General features: G+C 47.2%; 1 protein-coding gene across 8 annotated transcripts in view; it reads right to left on the bottom strand.

Annotated features, from left to right (window-relative positions):
* The window catches only part of GTF2IRD1 (GTF2I repeat domain containing 1), a 186171-nt gene extending 167525 nt beyond the window's left edge, over positions 1-18646 (bottom strand). For 3 of the 8 annotated variants that reach the window (XM_019545471.1, XM_019545476.1, XM_019545470.1), the window contains exon 1: positions 18577-18638. In XM_019545471.1, coding sequence (XP_019401016.1) covers positions 18577-18615 — 39 coding nt within the window. In that variant the 5' untranslated portion in view covers positions 18616-18638. Of the gene's footprint in view, positions 1-16611; positions 16637-18576 lie in introns of those variants that run through there. The other 5 variants (XM_019545478.1, XM_019545477.1, XM_019545469.1 and 2 more) reach the window with 5 other exon arrangements.
* Positions 18647-19001: the final 355 nt, after the last annotated feature.

Here is a 19001-nt window from a genome sequence, read left to right as displayed (position 1 = left end):
CCCCCAGCCCCCCTACAGCTGCCCCACCCAGGCCTGCTCTGGCCCTTTAAGAAAAAACAAAACAAAACAAGGAAAGCCCCAGGACTGTCTGCTCCTGCAACGGCCTCAGGGGGCTCATGCAGAGCCCCCCACGTGGTGCGTGGTAGCGGGGGGCAGTGGAGATTGCCCCGCCGGCAGGAGTGGCAAGTCCCAGGGCTTTTCTTGCCTTTGTTTTTTTTTCTTAAAGGGCCAAAGCTGGGCCGGGCAGAGCACCCGTGGAGGGTCTGGGGGGAGTGAGGGGCGGGGAGCTCATGGAGAGCCCCCAGTGGAGCGTGGGGCAGCAGGAGTCGCCCCCCTGCCTGGCAGCACCCGTTGAGCCAGGGATTTTTTTTCCCAAAGAGCCGGGAGCTGGGGCAAGCAGGGCAGCCATTGCTGGGCCTGGCTGATTAGGAGATTCAGCAGTAGCCGAATCTCCGATTCAGATTCAGCCAAATCGATTTGGGACAGTGATTCGAATCACCAAATAGAATCGCTGTCCCCCAAATCGTCCTAATCCAAATCCAGAGCGACTACTAGCCGCTTTGCACAGGCCTACTGAATAGGTTCATAAGATCTCCCTACCTGCAGAGGGACTGTTCAAACAGGGTTTCTGCACCTTTCCTTGGCAAACCAGGGTCATCTGAATGCTGGCACTGGGAGGAACCTCGTCCTGAAGAAACCGAGTAAGTTTACCTTGACTTAAATTTCAGCCCTTAGCACCTTGTCTGCTTAGATGCAAGTTTCTTGGACAGAGGCTGCCTCTGTTCCAGATCTGTACAGAACAGAGCACAATGGGGATCTGGTCCAGGACTTGGGTGCTATGATAATACAAATAAATCCCACCTTGCATTACAACAAGGGGTGCCAGGCTTGTAGCTCTTACAAAACAGGTTTCCTTCCCCTGCAGCAAAGGGATCCTATGGCTTATTGCTAAACCGAGTCTGACCTACTCACCTCCCCCCCATCTTTATAGGCAACACCTGCTAAAAAAACACAAGGATGGGAAGAATTAGGTGTAACCAGGTGTTGATATTGGGGCTAGAATTTACAGGTGGGCTGAGCCCCACAAAATGGGGGGCAGATTGTCAAGACAGCCGAGCTCCCATTTAGGTACTGAAATAAGAGGGGAAATAAAAAATAAGGAGCTTATCAAGATCAGGATCGGTGTCCTCTGAAAGTCTGGCCAGAGGTATCACACTGAAGCCCCTGGGGGCTAAACACTTCGGAAAATCTGGTCCCAGGGACGGATGCTGAGCTGTGAGAATCAAGGCTCCCTGGTAATTTCCAAGACGAACCAAAGAACAAAACCTTTTCCGGATAGCCTCGCACATGAATCTCCCCCTCAGCTCCTATATCCCAGCCTCACTGAGCCCATACACCACTAAAGCAAAGCCCCTTAAAAAAAGTCAATCCAGTCCTCCCCATTCCCCTTTCAAATAGGCTCAGAATAGCAAGGGCAATAAAGAGAGACTCAAGGCAGGAAGCAAAATCAATACCAAGAATGAACGTTCAGGGCTTAAATGGTTTTGTAACATCACCGGCTAACAGCAGGCCAGCGAGGGAGGGAACCCACCAACCTGCAGCACAGCAGTTTAAGAAAAACTGCATTTGCTGTTAAGTCCTTTCATAGACAGAACTGATAATATCTGGCCTAGAAGCATGGGGGCTTTGGACACTAAGGGCAGCTATCCTTCAAAGCCTCAGCACATCTTGTCAGGCCCTTCTGAATGAGAAATACTGACTCGAGGAGCATGGAGCAGCGCTAGGAAAAGCAGGGAGGTTATGATACACTCCCCCCCCCACATTGCTAACTTCTGTTCTCACAGACATCGTAGCTGCAGCTTCCTTGCCCCAAAACTCCCCACATGCTTTCCAACCCATTCCTCCCAGCTGTAAGAGCTTCCTAGCCCTTTCCACCCCAAACCCCTGCTCAGTGCCAACCAGGAGGTCTGTTCTTTCCTGTTCCTCTAATCTCTACTTTGCTTTGCTCCAGAGTAAATTAAAAAAAAAAAAATCAAAGCAGTAGAAACTAGGAACAGTGCCTTCCAAAGGACAGGGAAAGGAACCGAGATTAGAGACATGAGATTAGTGGCTCGAGCCATTCTAGCCACAACTGTTGAAAAGCGTCCACACGCACACGCAGGGATGCATTTCCCAAGAAGCTCCCAGTGTTGAATGTAGATAGCATTGGATGTTAGCTCTCCTGGGAGGCAGACCCATAAATCTCATAAGAAGAAGAGCTGGGTGATGAGCCTATTAGACAAATCAGACCTCTGTTTATGGGCCTTCATGAGAGCTGTCGTCTTGGGAAAAATCTGGCCCCTGCCAACAGTGCTTGAAAACCCGGCACTAGGCGACTAGCGCCCACAGTGTTTAAGGTCTTTGCATGATTCTTAATTATTAAATGAGAAGATGCTATGTGCTCAAATCCATCCTGGCATTATGCTCAAATACATTATTGATGACACAATAAAATCCCAGCAATGTTAAAGTGGTCCTGACCTCAGCCACCCCCAAAAATTCCTTCTCAGCCCCTCATTACTACAGGAAGCATATTCTTAGCACTCTTCAAAATGACTGCCAACCAGAGGGCTCTGTTAGCAATGTCCCTGAAAGTCACTGAACTCAGGCAATAAAAAAAGTGCCTAAAGGCAACTGGTAACGAATTATTCAACAGCAGCAATTACAACCACCTACCATGGTGTAGCGGGGGGAGCAGTCTTAACTTCAGTGAAGCAACAAAATATTCCACCCTGCTTTCAAAGGTTATTTAAGGACCAGGGGATATGAATGCTACAAGGCGTGGAGAAGAGAAGATCTTTGGTCTAGCAGGCAGTGAAGGTAGAGCAAACTTTTGTATTGCTGCCACCGCGCTGAAGTCTGCTTTTATCGTGAAGTGCCTTGTGCATGTATCCATTGATATGGCTATATTTATGCAGGTGTAATTCCCACGGAGATAAAGACCTTGTTTTTCAACAAGCAGCAGCATCATACATAAATTACAATAGCAAACATCAGAAAACAAAGACATTTTCAAGAGAGCGCGTAATCCTCCGAGTTGCTGCCTGGTAAAGCAGAACCTCAAGGATGGTGCTGGCTCCCAGCGAGGAGGATGAAGGAAGATGACATGAAAGGGATGCAGGCAGTTTGCCTAGGGCCAAGGAATGCTCTCAAATCTCCCCCTCACTATCAAAACCAGCCATGGGTTGGAGAGAAAAAAAATAAATGCCCCTCAAAGTAGAAGGAAGCTTCACACAGTGCCTTTTTAAAGCATAGCATGTGGATGGCTATTTCTCGTTCTGCATGAAGGTCTGGAGCCGCTTCCCGTTGCACTGCCTTTCAGGAGGACTGAGGCCGAGGCTTCAAATGGCAGAGCCACAGAGCCCCAGTTTTTCCTAAGCAGGCTCATAAATCATGGCTGATCCTTCCACCACACTGCTGCCTTCTGCTGCTCGTTCTCTTTCCTTTACTGCAACAAGGAAATGAGGAAAAGGAGAGCAAGGAGCAGCATGAATCCCAATTCTGCTTGGCCAGGAGAAGCGGTGCGATACAGTCCTACCTTTAGAGTGGGACAGCTGCTCCATCTAAACCTGATGAGCTGAGACACAGGATGTAGGAGCAAGGTCAACCAGACCCACCCAGAGCACTTCACAGGGCCAGCCTGGTGGGAATATCCAAGTAGCCCAATCTCACCCTCCTCCTGCGTGCCACAAGACCTCTCGCAGCCTGGGGAAAGCACTCAGACACCCATAGACACCTCTCACATTCACATCAGTGATTGCATCAAGCAAGGCCGCTCCTACAGAGGCTCATATGAAATCGCTGTGGCACCATTTGTACAAGTGCCATTTGCAAAGCATCCCGCATACTTCCAGCTACTTGCAATTCCACTGTGCAGCTGGACACAAGGAGGAGCCAGCACCCCGTGGCCAACTATTTCTCCATGGGAAAGTGTGAGGGAATCAAAGCCCTAGTCAGCACCCATCTGGTCTCACACAGAAATGCCTTAGGATAGGGCACTGCTGAAAATGGTTGGGGGAGTTCAGCTGATTATGGGTCATGACAGAAAAACAGACCTTTATCTAGTGCTTGGCTTTCAAGCACATCACAGGCACCGAATGCAACACAGTTAGTGAGCAGGGATCTCATTTACACCTAGCTTGTACACTGCTTTTTCACCAGGACACGTCAAAATGCTTTACAAGGGAGGTGCATACCATCCTCCCTTGTGTAAAAGGGGGTAACTGAGGCACAGAGTAATGCAGTGACTTGGTTATCCACAGACAAACCTGGAAACGGATCACCTACCTCCTGAGTGCTTCACACTGCCCTGAAGAGCACATGTCCCACTTCACAGCAGAGCTCAAGGCACATAAGGCCTACTGAATTCAACAATTTTCCACCCTGCGGAGAGTGACTGAAACACTGGTGAGGATTACTGTGGCCCTGAGGATAGGAAATGGCTCTAGATCACTGAGAAAGCAAAGCACTTGCCTTCTTGCAACCTTGTAGTACCCATGCATGGAGATAGAGTGCAAGGAACAGGCAGAAGGCACACTGGAGTCCCCTTACCCCATTGCTTTTTATTTCCTCAGCTCCTGGGGCCATTTTAAAATGTTACTGTAAATCTTTCAGGGATGTATTTGATAGTCCTGTTGATCTGAGACAAAAATAAGCGCAAAAGTCTAGAACTGTTGGTTCAGAGACGATACCTTTTATTAGACCAACTGAGAAACTACAACAAAAAAAAATTCTGTAAGCTTTTGGGCTAAAAAATGCAATAAATATTTATTTTACAGTGTAAATCTTGGTATTCATCTATTATGCATTAGCTAAGCCTGGCGTTACCTATATAGAGGGTTTATCTAACAGGTTAGGTTGCCCCCCAACAAGCTCTGTCCAGCATAGTTGTAGAAAAGCTCCAAAATCTCACTAAGAGTCCTGGAGAGCCAGCTGCTGCACCAGACAAACAGCAGCTTCAGCTGCTGCAACGCAGTGATCTGCACACAGGCATTTTCTAGATCTCTGAGCCCCAGGACAATAAGTAGTGAATCAACTCATCCTTGAACCAGTAAAGCACAGCTCCTCAAGGGGACACCTGTTTTTTTTTTACTGAAGCTGTGTGCACAGAGACAAAATCAGGAATGTACCACATTTGCAAAAGACTCCGCACCCTGCCAGGAAAGGTTTGCTTCCTGCCAGACTTTTACTAGCCTGTGGTTCCCCCCACACCCTATCAGTCCCATAGGGAAGTTCTTTAAACACTGAAAACCGTGGCGTCAAGGCAAAGGGGAAGGAAGAAGGAATGCCAGAGAGCGCTCAAACATTTTCCCATCACGGCCTCTGAAAAACGGCAGCATCCGAGAAATGCATTCTACCTGCAAGCACCATCAGAAGAGAAAATGATCATCGCCATCATCATGTCCACGGCACACGGAACGGGGCTAACTGCAAAGGTGATGAGCATGTGTCACTGCATGGCCAGTGTGTTGGCGTGACAGTTGTCCATACATCTGATAGTCATGCCCCAAGGTCAGAAGAGAAACAGGATAACATCCTGTAAGTTGGGTATGCAGCAATAGCATTTCACATGGAATCACCAGGCCCAACTCCATGAGCTTCTGCTGAACACCCACAAACTACAGCAGCATCCACAGGGTCCCCCTGTGACTTGAGGGATTGGGCTCAATGCTAATAAGAAGCCATCAAGCACATCAGACCTTGCATCGGACATTGTTGCGTCATCTACGTAGATAGGACTCGGGCAAGGGAATGAATTCGACTGATTCAATCACCGTGCAAGACTGTCATTTCACACCAGAGATTTTTTTCAGTGCTAGTAGACTTTTTTTTTTTTTAAATAAATACAACCTGACACTAATTCTAACGGTTTTAATAAATGTTTAATGTCTTGTTAAAGGTCGCCCGCCTCCTGTTCTCATGGCAGATTTGTATTAATAGCACATGGGCCACTTGGTTTCAACTGTGTTGTTTCATCAGGATTTCAAATGTTTGGCATACACTTCTCCCAAGTGATGCATTTAAAAAAGAAACACACAATGCACTACATAATAAACTGTCAAAGAGAACAGTGGCATGCAGCCAGTTAGTGCAATGGCAAGGGAAATGTACAGATTAACATGGACACAGAGGGAAGGATGGACTGTTTGCTGCATGCCCAAGTTAAGCACATACAAAAATCTCACTAAAAAAAACACACCTTCAATAAATCAAAACTAATCCTTTATTTCTTCTCTATACAGTCCATGCAGCAGTGTGAGTGCTGCTTGCTGTTCCAAGGGCCTTCTAGCTCCTACACCCAACTTTATTTTTCTAAAAGGCTAAAAGCTGGATAGCGATATTAAAATATAAATCAGCGCAAAATGCCCCTTCCAAGGGGCTGGAAGGATGTAATTTCATCCAGGGGGTTTCCAGGTACCAGTCCCAGAAACACAAGATGAAATTACAGCTTGTGTTATCCCTGAAGGGTGCCGAAAAATTTATTTCTAGTGATCCTCCTCTAATGAAGCTAATTTATAACCTTGTCAGTGTGTGCGTGTGGGCTCAGGGCACCGGTACAGGCACACTCCTGTGTCTGCACTTTGCAGAACGCAAAACCCAAGCTCCAAGCCTCCTCCAGGATGTTTGTTTAAAGCCCAAACTCAAAAGGGTCTTTAAAGAGTCAGAGTTCCTCTCAGACCTAACAAACTGAAAGGCCAAGTTTCCTCCCAGCAATTGCACAAGGGCTTCCTACAGGGCCCTTTCTGTGGTGCACAGCATCTACCCCAGAGAGAGAAGTGAAGCACCTGGTTTTCCCATGCTGGCCCCTCCTGACTTCCCCTCCTTGCCCCTCACCCGATGCCATCTCTGTAAGAGAGTTCTCCTCCGAACAGGTCTGTCTGCTGGTCTTGCCGACATATTTCCCCCGCTCTTGGCCAGAGCTACTCCCAATTTCAAAAGGCTATGCTGAAGCACCAACAGAGACAAACAATTTGCTTAGAGCCCAGTGGGGAGCAATGTGAGCAGCAACTGAACAGAAGGGCTGGCAAACAGTGCGTCTGAAGTGAGCCATGACCCACTTTCCTAGAAACCCTGATCACTAGAAGCAAAAATCCACCATCGGTGACAGCCAACTGGGGTCTGAGAGATGGAAAGAATGACTAGTGGATGGTTCTCTCCTGTGCACACCTTCCAGCATGTGCATCAGCTTTGCAGTAACTCGCTGAATGCTGGATACCACAGACATCATTCACCTCTCGCTTAAGTCCATGAGAATCATTCCCTGGACCTCAAAGGGAGTTGGTTCAGGTTCTGTGCGGTTCCCAGGTAATAAGAGGTTAGTGTTACATAACAGCATGAGGATGTACAGCCTTACGACTATCGCAGAGAACCGCAGATCCGGATCACTGGATTCTATTCCTAGTTCTGCCACCAACTCACTCCCTGATCTTCAACAGGTCACTCGAGATCTGGCTTTCAAAGGTACGGAGCCCCTGACTTCAGCAGCTGATGCAGGGTCTCAGAAGATCTCCGGGCTGCAGTTTTTTCTCTGTATGATAGGGAGAATGCTGCTTCTCCATCTCAAAAGGATCTTGCGTGGTTTAGTTCACCAATGCACATAATGAACTCCAAGAGCTCCTTGACTCAAAACACTGGAAGAATGCATTGTGCTACAGTAAATTTTAAAAACAGAACAGCATTGACCTGTTACACGATAGAGCTCTGCTGCATGCATCGCTGCACTACTGCCTTACGATACTTTCTTGTACTAATCTGCCAGATATTCCAAAGAACAGAGAATTAAAATGGTAGATTTTCCTGTCCCATAAAAACCACAGTACATTCCCAGCTTCAACCACCCACTAATCACAGAGGGAGGAAAACAAACTTGCAATTCTATCCGCTGCCAACATGGGCTGGTGGCACAGAAGCTGTGGAAGTCCAATATGCCACTCAGTAACATACTTAAACGCTTCTTGTATTGTCACAGATGGCCCAGTGAAATGCCACCAGGTCTTGTCCAAAACAAGTTACCAAACAGGTAGCCAAGACAGCAGGGTGGCAGTTGGACAGAAATCCCCTGGGTTTGTTCTTTCTTCACAGGAGGCTCATGCTAACCCACGTTGTCACTCTGGTCTATACCAGCACATATGAGAACAGAATCAGGCACTTGTCCGCACTGGGTTTAGTTGCTTTCCGCTGGCAAAAAAAGAGGAATTATTGAGAAATTGTGGCACATCACAAGTTACCCTCTCTTGACGGACTGACTGCATTAACTCTTGTGTTTAAGAATGCTTTAACAGATGGTACATTGTAACGTTGTTATTTATATTTGCCTAACTAGATTCTTTTTATTGTGTTCCACTAACAATACAGAGACAATGCTCTGAAGACAGTCGCCAATTCCTGTACGTCAGCAATCCAGCAGTCAGAACCAAATAAGACCCTACAAAGGATATGAATTTAAAAACAAAACAGAACAAAAATTATACTTGCATAGGTCACATTAATACAGATAATATTTTTTTAATTAAAAGCCATGCGATTTACATACACCCACAAGGACCTGCATTCACGCTTCTTAACTAACAAGCCTCCAAAGCAGAGAAGGATACAGCTTAGATCAGGGGCGGGCAGTTATTTTGAGTAGAGGGCTGCTTACTGAGTTTTGGCAAGCCATCAAGGGCTGCATGACAGGCAGCCGGGGCAGATCAATACTAATTTTCTAAATTTTTTAGGGGCCCCGCAGTCTTGCCGACATATAGACTGGCCTGGCAGGGGCTGCATCCGGTCTGCAGGCCGCATTTTGCCCACCCCTGGCTTAGATGCAAGTCATGAGCATGATATTGAAACACGCAGGCCCGGATTCTCAGCCACATTGGTTGGGCCCCTATAGTGGGGCGCACTTAAAAATCAATACCTGAAAGACTCGAGCACCGAACTGTCCCCAGTGGTGCCATGATATACTAAAAGGTAACGATCATTTTAAGCAAGCTCACCTTGCTAAGGAGGGGGATAGATAAGAAAGACAAAGAAACAGAGCTGTGCCCCAACATCACCAGGATCCATTCCTTCCTCCTGGAACTATTTGCCAACTCTGCAGTCGAACGTAAGGATCTCAGATCAGCCTTACGTCACCAGTGCCTTCCCTATTTACTAGAAGACTGCCCTTCTCATAGAAAGGGATTGTCACTGCCACTGCACATGTTAAACTGGAAGCTTTTTGGAGTGGGAACCATCTTTTTGTTCTGTTCCTGCAGTTCCCAACACCGTGAGGTCTCAGCCTAATGCCTTGGTAGTATTCCAGCAGAAATCAGAATTAATGTAATTTCTGCACCCTTGAAGGCCACTTTATCCTGCCAGAAATCCAGAAGGTGCTCTACCACAGATGAGAATCAGGAGCTCCCGATGTCTTCCCCTCCGCCATTTAACCAAGAATATAACAGCCTCACAGACTTCTAGCATCTTGCTTGCCCAGGCTGAGAAATGTCTTTTGATGGGTGCATAAAAATATCCGTTTCTCCGTTAGAATCATCATGGCGGGGAAAAGGTGGGCGAGTCAACTTTGTGCCTGGGGTGGTAAACTCTTCCTTGTATCTGCGTGAGGGGGCCCTGTTACCCATGTTGCAGACAATGGCTTAGGATTCACATCCTACTTCATCTGACTTCATTCGCTCTGCAATGATTCTTTCACCTGTGCATGCACAAGCTGAACTTCACCCACAAATAGTGCTATAGTCTACAGTCCTTAAAACTGAGCAGGTGCATAAACCTGTGCAGGACTGGTGTCCGAGCTCACCTCCTCCCTCTGTGCCCATCTTAAACTATGTAGTCTGTAAACTCAAGCAAAGACTGTTTCTTAATACATAGATGTACACCACCCACCTCAACAGGGCTCTGATAATATTAGGACGTGAATATAATTTGAAGAGCAATCATCAGAGCCCTTTTTATCAATGAACCCAATTTGGTCACCAGTAAGTTTAAACTGTGCTTAAGGTGTTAAGTTCCATTACAAGGCGTGACCCAAGGCCTGGTCAACATAACTGAGGATGTAATCTCTGTACCACCCCCTGATTTTCTTACAGCTAGGAGGAGGGACCAGGATTCAGCAGAGAAGCTCTTTTTGGGCCTCATCCAAACCTGCTGAAGTCAGTGGCAGGCTCTCCCAGAACTCCTGCAGACCCTTTAAAAGACAGAGAGGGAACATAGCACAGGTCCCAGGAGTCTAAATTACCAGTATGATTTTCACCCCCTGCGTGTGGTGTCACCACCTTCCTCTCCCCTCCCACATTCAGGTTGCTCCCCTCCCATGGAGCTAATTATCCTGCCTGAAGATAACCGCTGTCCTTAGATATGCCACTCCTATTCCTGCACACTTGTTCCTGAACAGTTTAGGAGAAGACTCATTCACACAGCACTCCAGGGTTAACCAAGTTAGGAGGCAGCACAACTGCTCCTCTAGTGTCCTTGCCCCGCCCCCCGCCCGAGCAGCTGCAGCACTCTTATTGCCCACAGCAGGGCTCTGTTGGTATATGAACAGGTGGATGGGGACCCATTCCTCTAAGCGCAACCATCAACGGTCTGTTAGGTGTTCTCCCAAGAGCAGGAGCCTTGCACACCTTGAAATCTCTGTGGGGCCCCTCTATACGGCTAGCCTTCTTGCAAAAATCCAAGGCTGCCACTAAGGTGGGACAAAACCTTGGTTGCTTTTCACCCATGCATCGCTTTGCACCAGTACTCCACCACAATGATAAGCAGCATTCCCCTCAGCTGCCCTGCAACAGGGCATCTTTGGCCTCTCCCTTGTATCATCTCTGCACCCTCACGGCTGACACAGGCACCATACAGAACCTTTGCTGCATAAAGCACTTTGATGCTGTCCAGTGAAAGCGTGGTTTCAAGGGCCACTCCTTAAATGCTACAATGATTGCCTTTGAAATCACAAACAAGCAGCCAATTGTTCAATACCACAATGAGTTTCTTCTACATGATGGATGGACTTGGTCACCAACCAGCAAAAGCTTGAATGGAGTGTGGCAAGGTCGTTGGATATGGCTAGAGATATTCATAATTACATGCGGCTAGAGATTAATATTGAAGTGAGCTTCTCCATGACTACAACACACATGCATAAATTATTTATAGATAGCTATAGATATCTCCCAGTTAACCAGTTGTAGCTGGGCAAAGATGCACACCTCCAAAACAAATGGTAGGCAAAGCCAAAGAAGTCCTTGTCTAGCCATTACAAGCTACCACACACAAGATTTTGCCTTCTACACATGTTCTCACCCACAACCACTAGGCACAAAACATCCCCTCTATTTGTTTTCTTCTCCAGGCAAACATACAACATTTAACTTTGACCACACAGAGTAGACGGAAGGGAAGCCGTTTACTTTTCTGAAATTTCGATGGGGTGCATTGGTAGGAGAGCATCCAACTGTGCACACTTTACCATTTCAGAGTACCACTTCACTCGTGTGTGTTGTGTCAGGCGATTTATTAATAAAAGAAACAGCTGGGGTTTATTTGGGGATTTTTCAAAAGGGAAATAGTCTGCTGTGCTGATGATCAGTTTGGGACTCTATTCTTTGCAGAGTTATTTAGGTGATGGAATGAGGAAGTGTGAGCTCCATTTTGTTTTTTCAACACATGATGTTTGTGGTCATAATCAGATCCACTCTGCTCCTACCTCAGCTAGAGGGTGAATCTACGTGGGTGAAAGAAAGGTTCTTCTCATCTCCTCTAGTGGGGAGCTGAGAGATACAGGTCTCCAAAACTCTCGTTCCTCTTTACATGCGGAATCCCAGCTTAAAAATAGGCCTCAGTTGTGGCAGACCAAGAAAAAAAAAGATGGTTGGTGCCCCAAAGAACTTACCAAGCAATTTTGAAAGTTTTTGCTTTCGCAGGCTTTCAAGTGGGAACTGCGTGCACTGCGGAACATAGGAGCTGCCGTACCTAATCGAACCCAGGGCCCACCTAGGCTCTCAAAGCACCCGGTATCCAGATGCTCCAGAGCAAAAGACAAGAAACACTGCAAGGTAGTTAATGAACAACCTGACCCACAGGGAAAGCTTCTTAATCTCTTTCAGCTACAGTGTGACATGCCTTAATCTAATGTTGGTTACCCTTCCAAACTTTTCAGGTTTCTCTGGGGGTTTTCATCCTTCCAACTCTCCCAAGAAAGGGCCAGATTTTCAAAAGGCTCCGAGTACCCAACATGCAAACAACTTTCCATCCCCCCCGCCAAGAAAGTCAGTGCACTTGTTTTGACACCTAAATGGGAGTAGAATTCTTTACCAAACCTAGTTGAAATCTTCAGCAAACTGCTAATCCTACTTCTTGAGTTAGTGAAGAGTGGGGAAAACTGGTTTTGCCCTTTATTCCCTTCTGGGAGAAAGCATCTCCAGAGGTTATTGTGAAGTCGAAAGAGAATTAGAATCATTGAGGCCATCCTGATTACCTGTAAAAAACAAAACAAACAAAAAAACCCAGTGGATCCCTTTCAGGTTTTTATTAAGCGTTTCCAAATGAGAGAATATTTTTTCTTTATGAAGTCGCAGGTCTGAGAAAATGACGATAAAGCAGACTTGTGATTCAGGTGAAAGGTGGAGATTACCTCTGAGGGACTGAGTCCTAGTGAACAATGATTATACCTTTGTGAGTTGCAAAGGCAGGGAAATGGTGTTTCATGGTCACCTATTCATCTGGCTGAAGTAATTCTCTTTTTAAAATGGTCATAATAGGATTTTAGCTCCAAGCAAAGACAAAGCAACAGCACAAAAAAAGGTTCAGTCTGTGCCTGCTTGTATAAACACACATAAATCCCACCAAGCTACAACTAGTTCTTGCAAAGATGGTTCACGGAGTAGGGTGCTTGGTAATAGCGTACCACAAGAAAAAGTATTCATTGGTGAAATCTGTAAAGCCCTTTAGAAATGAATGCCCCAAACCCCAGGAACATAGCGTGGGATTATTGGACTCTTCCAAAAAAACACAGCTGCTAGGACTCGTGTGATTGAGTAGAGGCCTTCCTCTTCAATAGCCCTACAAAGTAAAGATTTTTGCAAATTGTAAGAGAAATTTCTCTTTCAGACCATGCTTCAGCAAAATGCTTAAGTGAATAGGAGTGATTCCTTTTCAGTCACTAGGGATACTCATAATTTCAAATTTAGACATATGCTTAAGTACGCTGCCAGACAAAGACCACAATACAGACCAGGGTTTGCCTTTATTGATTTTAGGCTTTGGCCCCACCTCAAAAAGGACCTGCAAGACAAAGCCCAAAATATTCTCTGCTGTATTTTACATGAAGCAGCTTGGAATTTTTTCTCTCAAGGGCTACAAGGAAAAATTAATCAGCCAGAAGAGTAGCGTTAGGTAATGTGGACAGAAATAACTGTGTGTTAAACCAGATCCCACACCCTTAGGCAAAAAAAAACCTATAAAGTTCAGCTAGGCATTTTCATTGCATTCATCATTGTGGTATCTAGAGCCTAGGCAGTGCTTTGACCCATTCAGTAGCTCCCAAACTCCACTGGTTCGTGTATCTTTGCAAGTGAATGGGTGAAACATCATACTCATGTAGCAGCAGGGATACATGCAACACAATTTGGGAAACCCTGGTCTAGTTCATAAAGTGTTAGTATTCCTGATAAAAATGCTACTGCCAAGCTGCTCTTTTTTCTCAACTCCTGCTGTTCTGTTTTATGAACTGTCTGGTGGGCATTAAGAATACCAGAAGGCCACTGCTTACAGCTTTCAGCTGGAATCTTGCCAGTGCTGGCTTAAATTTAGTCCCAATGAGTGGTAAAAATTCCTATTCGCTTTGATGGGAACAAAACACCAAATGCACTTGAAAAATCCCACCTTCCGTCTTCTGGAAACAGAAGCTTCCTACATAGTCCTTTGTAACTGCATGCTCCGCACTGCCCCTGTCCCAATTATTCCTGTTAAGAGTTTGTCATAGAACAAGGTATATTTCTGTTACTTAGGGAAACTCAAGATCTGCCTGGCTTTTGCCCTCAAGGAGAAGATTCTCCTTGAAGTTTCAGGAAACAGTTAGCAATGGCAAAAGACGCGCTACATACACGTGCTCCTGAAAGATCAGCTACATGCTCCAGGCCGGGTACCAATCACCTTGACGCAGACATGCCCTACTTCCAGACTGCTGCACGCACACTGTGTAACTAATTAAGCTGTAGGTTAAACACTTCCCAGAAGGTGTCACAGGACACTTCGGGCTAGAGCTTCCATTGTCTGCACTAGCAGGAGTCAGCATTGCTCCAGACTGATAATTTATCTCCTTTAAAAATTAAAAATGCAACAGTATTTCCACACCATGTGTTTGGATCCTGTCTTCGTACAGCAAGAAAAATAAACACGCTCTTGGGACGTGAATGACCTTGGTGCCTGCTTTCCAAGTTGAATACTACTAGCACTAAGATTTAAGTCACCACTCTGGACCAAACCCTGCCTTTAGTTATGCTGATGCTACTCCATTTGCATTGGTGTAACCAAGTGCAGAATGAAACCCTTGGGGTGCAGATCAGAAAATTCCCAGAGGAAGTACACTGCATTGATAAGTGCCTAAAAAAAAATCTCAGCTATTTCCTGTAGGAACAGCATACTGGAATCCCCCCATTTGGTTATTTGGGCTACTGATTTTTTTTAATTTAAATGGGCAGTAGCTTTATTAACAAATTACACTGCCTAATGAATTTGGTTGAGGGGTCAAACAAGTCTCAGTCTTCTGTCTTTGCAGTACTGCAAAAAAGATAGGGGGAATAAAAACCTTTACTGATCAGTACCAATGCTAGAGCCACATGGCTTTCGACTGAACTTTACATCTGGATTACTTTCTCATACTGCCGCTGTCAAGCACAGCACCAAATAATTCTCTCTCTTCAAAAGAGATCATGTTGGGCAGCGCATCTGTTTTCCAGTTTCATAGCTAAACCCATCAGGTAGCTCCTGCGCTGAGCCAGTGCCCTAGCTAAACAGATGTTTCCAAGTCCGTATGGCACTACTGAAGATTGTGGAATTAGCAGTATAGTCAGAGAGATCAGCTGAGGTCGTAGACTGCGGAGGGAGAAGCGTAAAGAGTATTTTCCCCCCAGATCCTTTTGAAGAGGTTTAACTACATATGTTGCATATATGGGATGGTTTCAAAAGATAAGAAACCAGGTTCAAAGTTTCACTAAGCACAAATGCTGGGTGTATGTGGAATCAGACAAGAGTCTCTACTGCAAGAGCGACTTTATGCGTTAGTGCCCAGGGTTATGCCAGGGGCTATTCAAGGACCATACTGCTTCAAGTAGAAGCCCCTTCTTCTTGCTCTACAACTCCACTGCCTGGCTCTGTTAGCAGAAGAGACTTTATTAATCTAAACAGTGACAGTGGGGAAGTGGGTGGCAGAGATATTGCTTGCATGCAGTTGAGTACTAGAAGGTCATACAGAATATCTGATGGGTCTGAAGCTCCAATCCAGCAAGGAGTTTCACAGAGACAAACTCCTATGCCTCCTTCAAGCCTCGCTGATCTCAGTGGGGATCTAAACTTGGGCAGAGCTCCATCACAGAGGGGATCAAGCGGCTAAATGCGTCTCTAGGCAGGTTTCCTTCCTGCTCTTCTGACTCGGTCATAAACAGATCTAAGCGAGCCAGGCTACATGATCCTCTGAAGTAGAGGCAAGCCCTGGTACAGAAGACTGCAACAAAGAAGATGGAGGTGAAAGAGGAGCAGAAGCGCTCAACTTTGCTTCCAGGAATAATTTGGCGCCCAAAAATAAATGGAGGGGTGGATAAAAAAAGAGCAAGGAATCCCAGTGGACAAGGACAGCATCCACAAATATTTCTGATCTTGCTATCTACTGGGGAAATCTGGCCAAGCATTCTGGCTGAAGGCAGGCCAGAGTGGCGTATGATTCATTTAAAATATTTAATCTTCTTACCCAAACATTTACATTTTTTTTCCTTTAATCACAGCAGATTCAGGTGGGGCAACAGCTTTTCCAGCTTTGGACTGCAACCTACGTAGGACCATGGTTTTCCACTCTGTTAACTGGGCTCCATGACACTTATAGGCATTAATATTCTGTATCCCACCCTACGTGCCTTCCTCTACTGTTGAGTAAATTCTGCATGGAGGCAAAACAGTTCCACGCACAAGATGAGCCTGTAAGGGCACGAGAAGCAAACTGTCTGATCACAGGACAGTTGTGCATGGTCCTCTAGGTACACAGCGTCTGGACCACCCTGCTCTTCCAATATTGCTAAATGGATAGAGGGACTGCAGCTGTGGAAAATGTTAGGCACCAGGCTCTAAAGAATCTGGACTCTCAGCACCAGCAGGGACCCAGATGGATAGCTGACCTGCTGTACAACAAGGCAGGTCCTGCAGAAGAGGTGCAGCTTTTCACATGCCTTAGGTAAGCGACAGCCTCAAGTTTTCAGGGATACTGCTCTGCATGCCACCTCCATCCTCACCACACATAAGTAGATATAACAGCGCTGAGGTCCATGCTGGGACTAGATCTCATTTGCAAGCAACGAGTTTCGCTACAACAAAGCGCATTTCCTTGCCTACCTCCACAGGAAGATGAAACAGCAAAGCAATCCCTCCTCTCCCTCAATGCCATGCAAGATGCAAAAAATTGGAAAATGAAGGCGGGCACCCTGGAATCGCAAGGAAAATCTCATTAAAATCTAATGAGCCTGCACCATGCACCAGAAACACCTCAGTGCCTAATGACTTAGATGACCCAGGCACACTGAGCTGCTAAACTTCACCCAGAAAACCTTGTAGGGTAAATCCTACCCCTGCCTCCAGACAGCAGGCTGATGCAAACAAGCAAGAGCTTCATCGAGTTATAAATATGAAACCATCACGTGATGAGTCTCTTAAACACTTTTGTTTTCTCCCAAGAAAAGGGATTATTTTCTCACTAGCCTCCCAATTCACTGAAGACTTAGGCACATGCATAGCTTTGCACATGAATGGCCTCACTCAAATCGGGGCATACAGTTACACTCATGCCTAGTCTTTGCCAGATTGAGGCCTAAACAATGGAAGTCCTAGGGAAGAAGAGAAAAATATTATCACAGAACAGGTACAGTAGCTACACCCCATATGCTCAGTAGCAAGTTTGACCATATCCCCCCTCCCAGCAGTATTCGATGATAATATGGGGCAGCCTGCCAGCAACACATGGCAGGTCTCGATCAAGTTTTTAAAACCAAGGTTCTCTCAGAATGAAATACAAAAAACAAAAGCCATAATCGGTATGTTATCTCCTGTGCTTTATTTTGCATTCAAGCCGATTCCTTTTACATTAACTCCAAACTGGAGAGTTAGCAACATGCCCCATGCTTCAGACATGGGCACTGGACGTTCTGGCACCTGGCGAGAGGACAATTGGGGTTTTCAGCGAGGGGGCAGGTATCCGTGACAGCAGGATAAACGCATTAGCGGAGTTTTTTCCTACCATTCTCAGCAGTGCAGCGAGTACGGACATCGACACTGGCTGCCCTCACTAGTTCTCCGAGTCAGAACGCCGCTGGTGTGAGCAGGGCAGCTCGTGCCTCTCAGGGCTATTGTTTCAGGCTACCCAAAACTCATCAAGCCAAAAATCACCTCTGTTTGACACCCCGTTTGCTTCTGGCAGGCTTCCCCTCCCAAGCATAAAAGACTCGGCTCTTTATTCTTCGCAAATGGAAGCTTTGAAGCTGGAGCAGCGACTCTGCAGCAGAGTCGACGCTGCAGCGAGCCTCCCAGAAACATGGATTACGTGGAGCAGTCAATGAGCTGTCCCAACCGGCACAGCAGACACAGACTTCTTTTTTTTCCCCCCCCAAATCTTGGGATCCTTCTGGATTTAAAGCGACTATATGAATAAGATGTTATTCATCCCTCAGACAGCTCCCCACACAGCACTTCCAGGTGGCTCATCTGTTACTAACGGCTTCTTCCACTGCACTCGGCACCATACAGACATCTTGAGGGACAGTCCTTGCCCCCTAAGAGTTTACGTCCTAAACAGATAAACCAGGGATGGAAACAGGGAGGTAAAGTGACTTCCCAAAGTCCTACAGATCAGCAGCAGAGATGCTCATGCACACACACACAAACAAAACACACAACAGAGCCCACGACATGCAACTCATCGCAACGCCCTACCCACACGCGGCTTTGGTAACGTGGATTGACCCCGGCAACGACTCCACATCACATTTGGGGTCTGGCACCTACCCGTCGCACCTGCTTTCCGGCCTCAGCAAAATGCCACCCGCCTGCTTTGAAAAGGCAAGTTCAGCACCCGCCAGAAACCCCTCGGTCAAGACGCGGCCCCGCGGCACTTCCCAGAGCGGCAAGGGGCCACGCTTCGCACTCCGGGCGCGACACGTTCGCCGATTTAATCGCTAATCCCGAGCCCGTCCCCGCACGCAGGAAGGCCCAAGTGGGAACCTGTCCCCTTGGCACGCGCCGGCCACGTCCGGCTTCTGGGAGCTTTCCCGCAGGCAAGGGAGGCAGGGACAGCAGCCCCGCGCTCACCCTGCCGGGGCTCCCCTTCCTCCGGGAGGGCGAAAGCATCTCACGAAAGCACGTCTCTCTCTGCAGTCTGGTTTCCTCGCGGCGGGCGCGGGGGGTACCTCCTGGCTCGCACCAAGCCTGGCTATTTTTAAGCTGCGCCGCCACCGCCTTTCGCAGCGCTGGGGAAGGGGAAGGGGAAGGGGAAGGGGGAGGGTGGGGGGGAAGAGCACCCCCTTTTCCCCCTCAGCTCCTGCCTGCCTCCGTCCCAAGTGCCCAGGAGGAGCCGCGTCCCGCGTCCTAAATAAGCCCAACCGGGGAGGCTCAAGTGACTTCCCGAGGGCTGGCGGACGGGATGAGGGGGTGACAGCCGGGGTCTCCCCCCGGCCGGGGGCCGACCGCAGTGCCGGGGCAGGCCCGTGAGAAGGGGGAGGGCCCGGGGCGGGGGG

Source organism: Crocodylus porosus, unplaced genomic scaffold (genome assembly GCF_001723895.1).
Source record: "Crocodylus porosus isolate Cpor-Errol unplaced genomic scaffold, CroPor_comp1, whole genome shotgun sequence".
Taxonomy (NCBI): domain Eukaryota; kingdom Metazoa; phylum Chordata; order Crocodylia; family Crocodylidae; genus Crocodylus; species Crocodylus porosus.
Note: the sequence above shows the minus strand (reverse complement) of the source record. Positions and strands in the feature narration are given on the sequence as shown.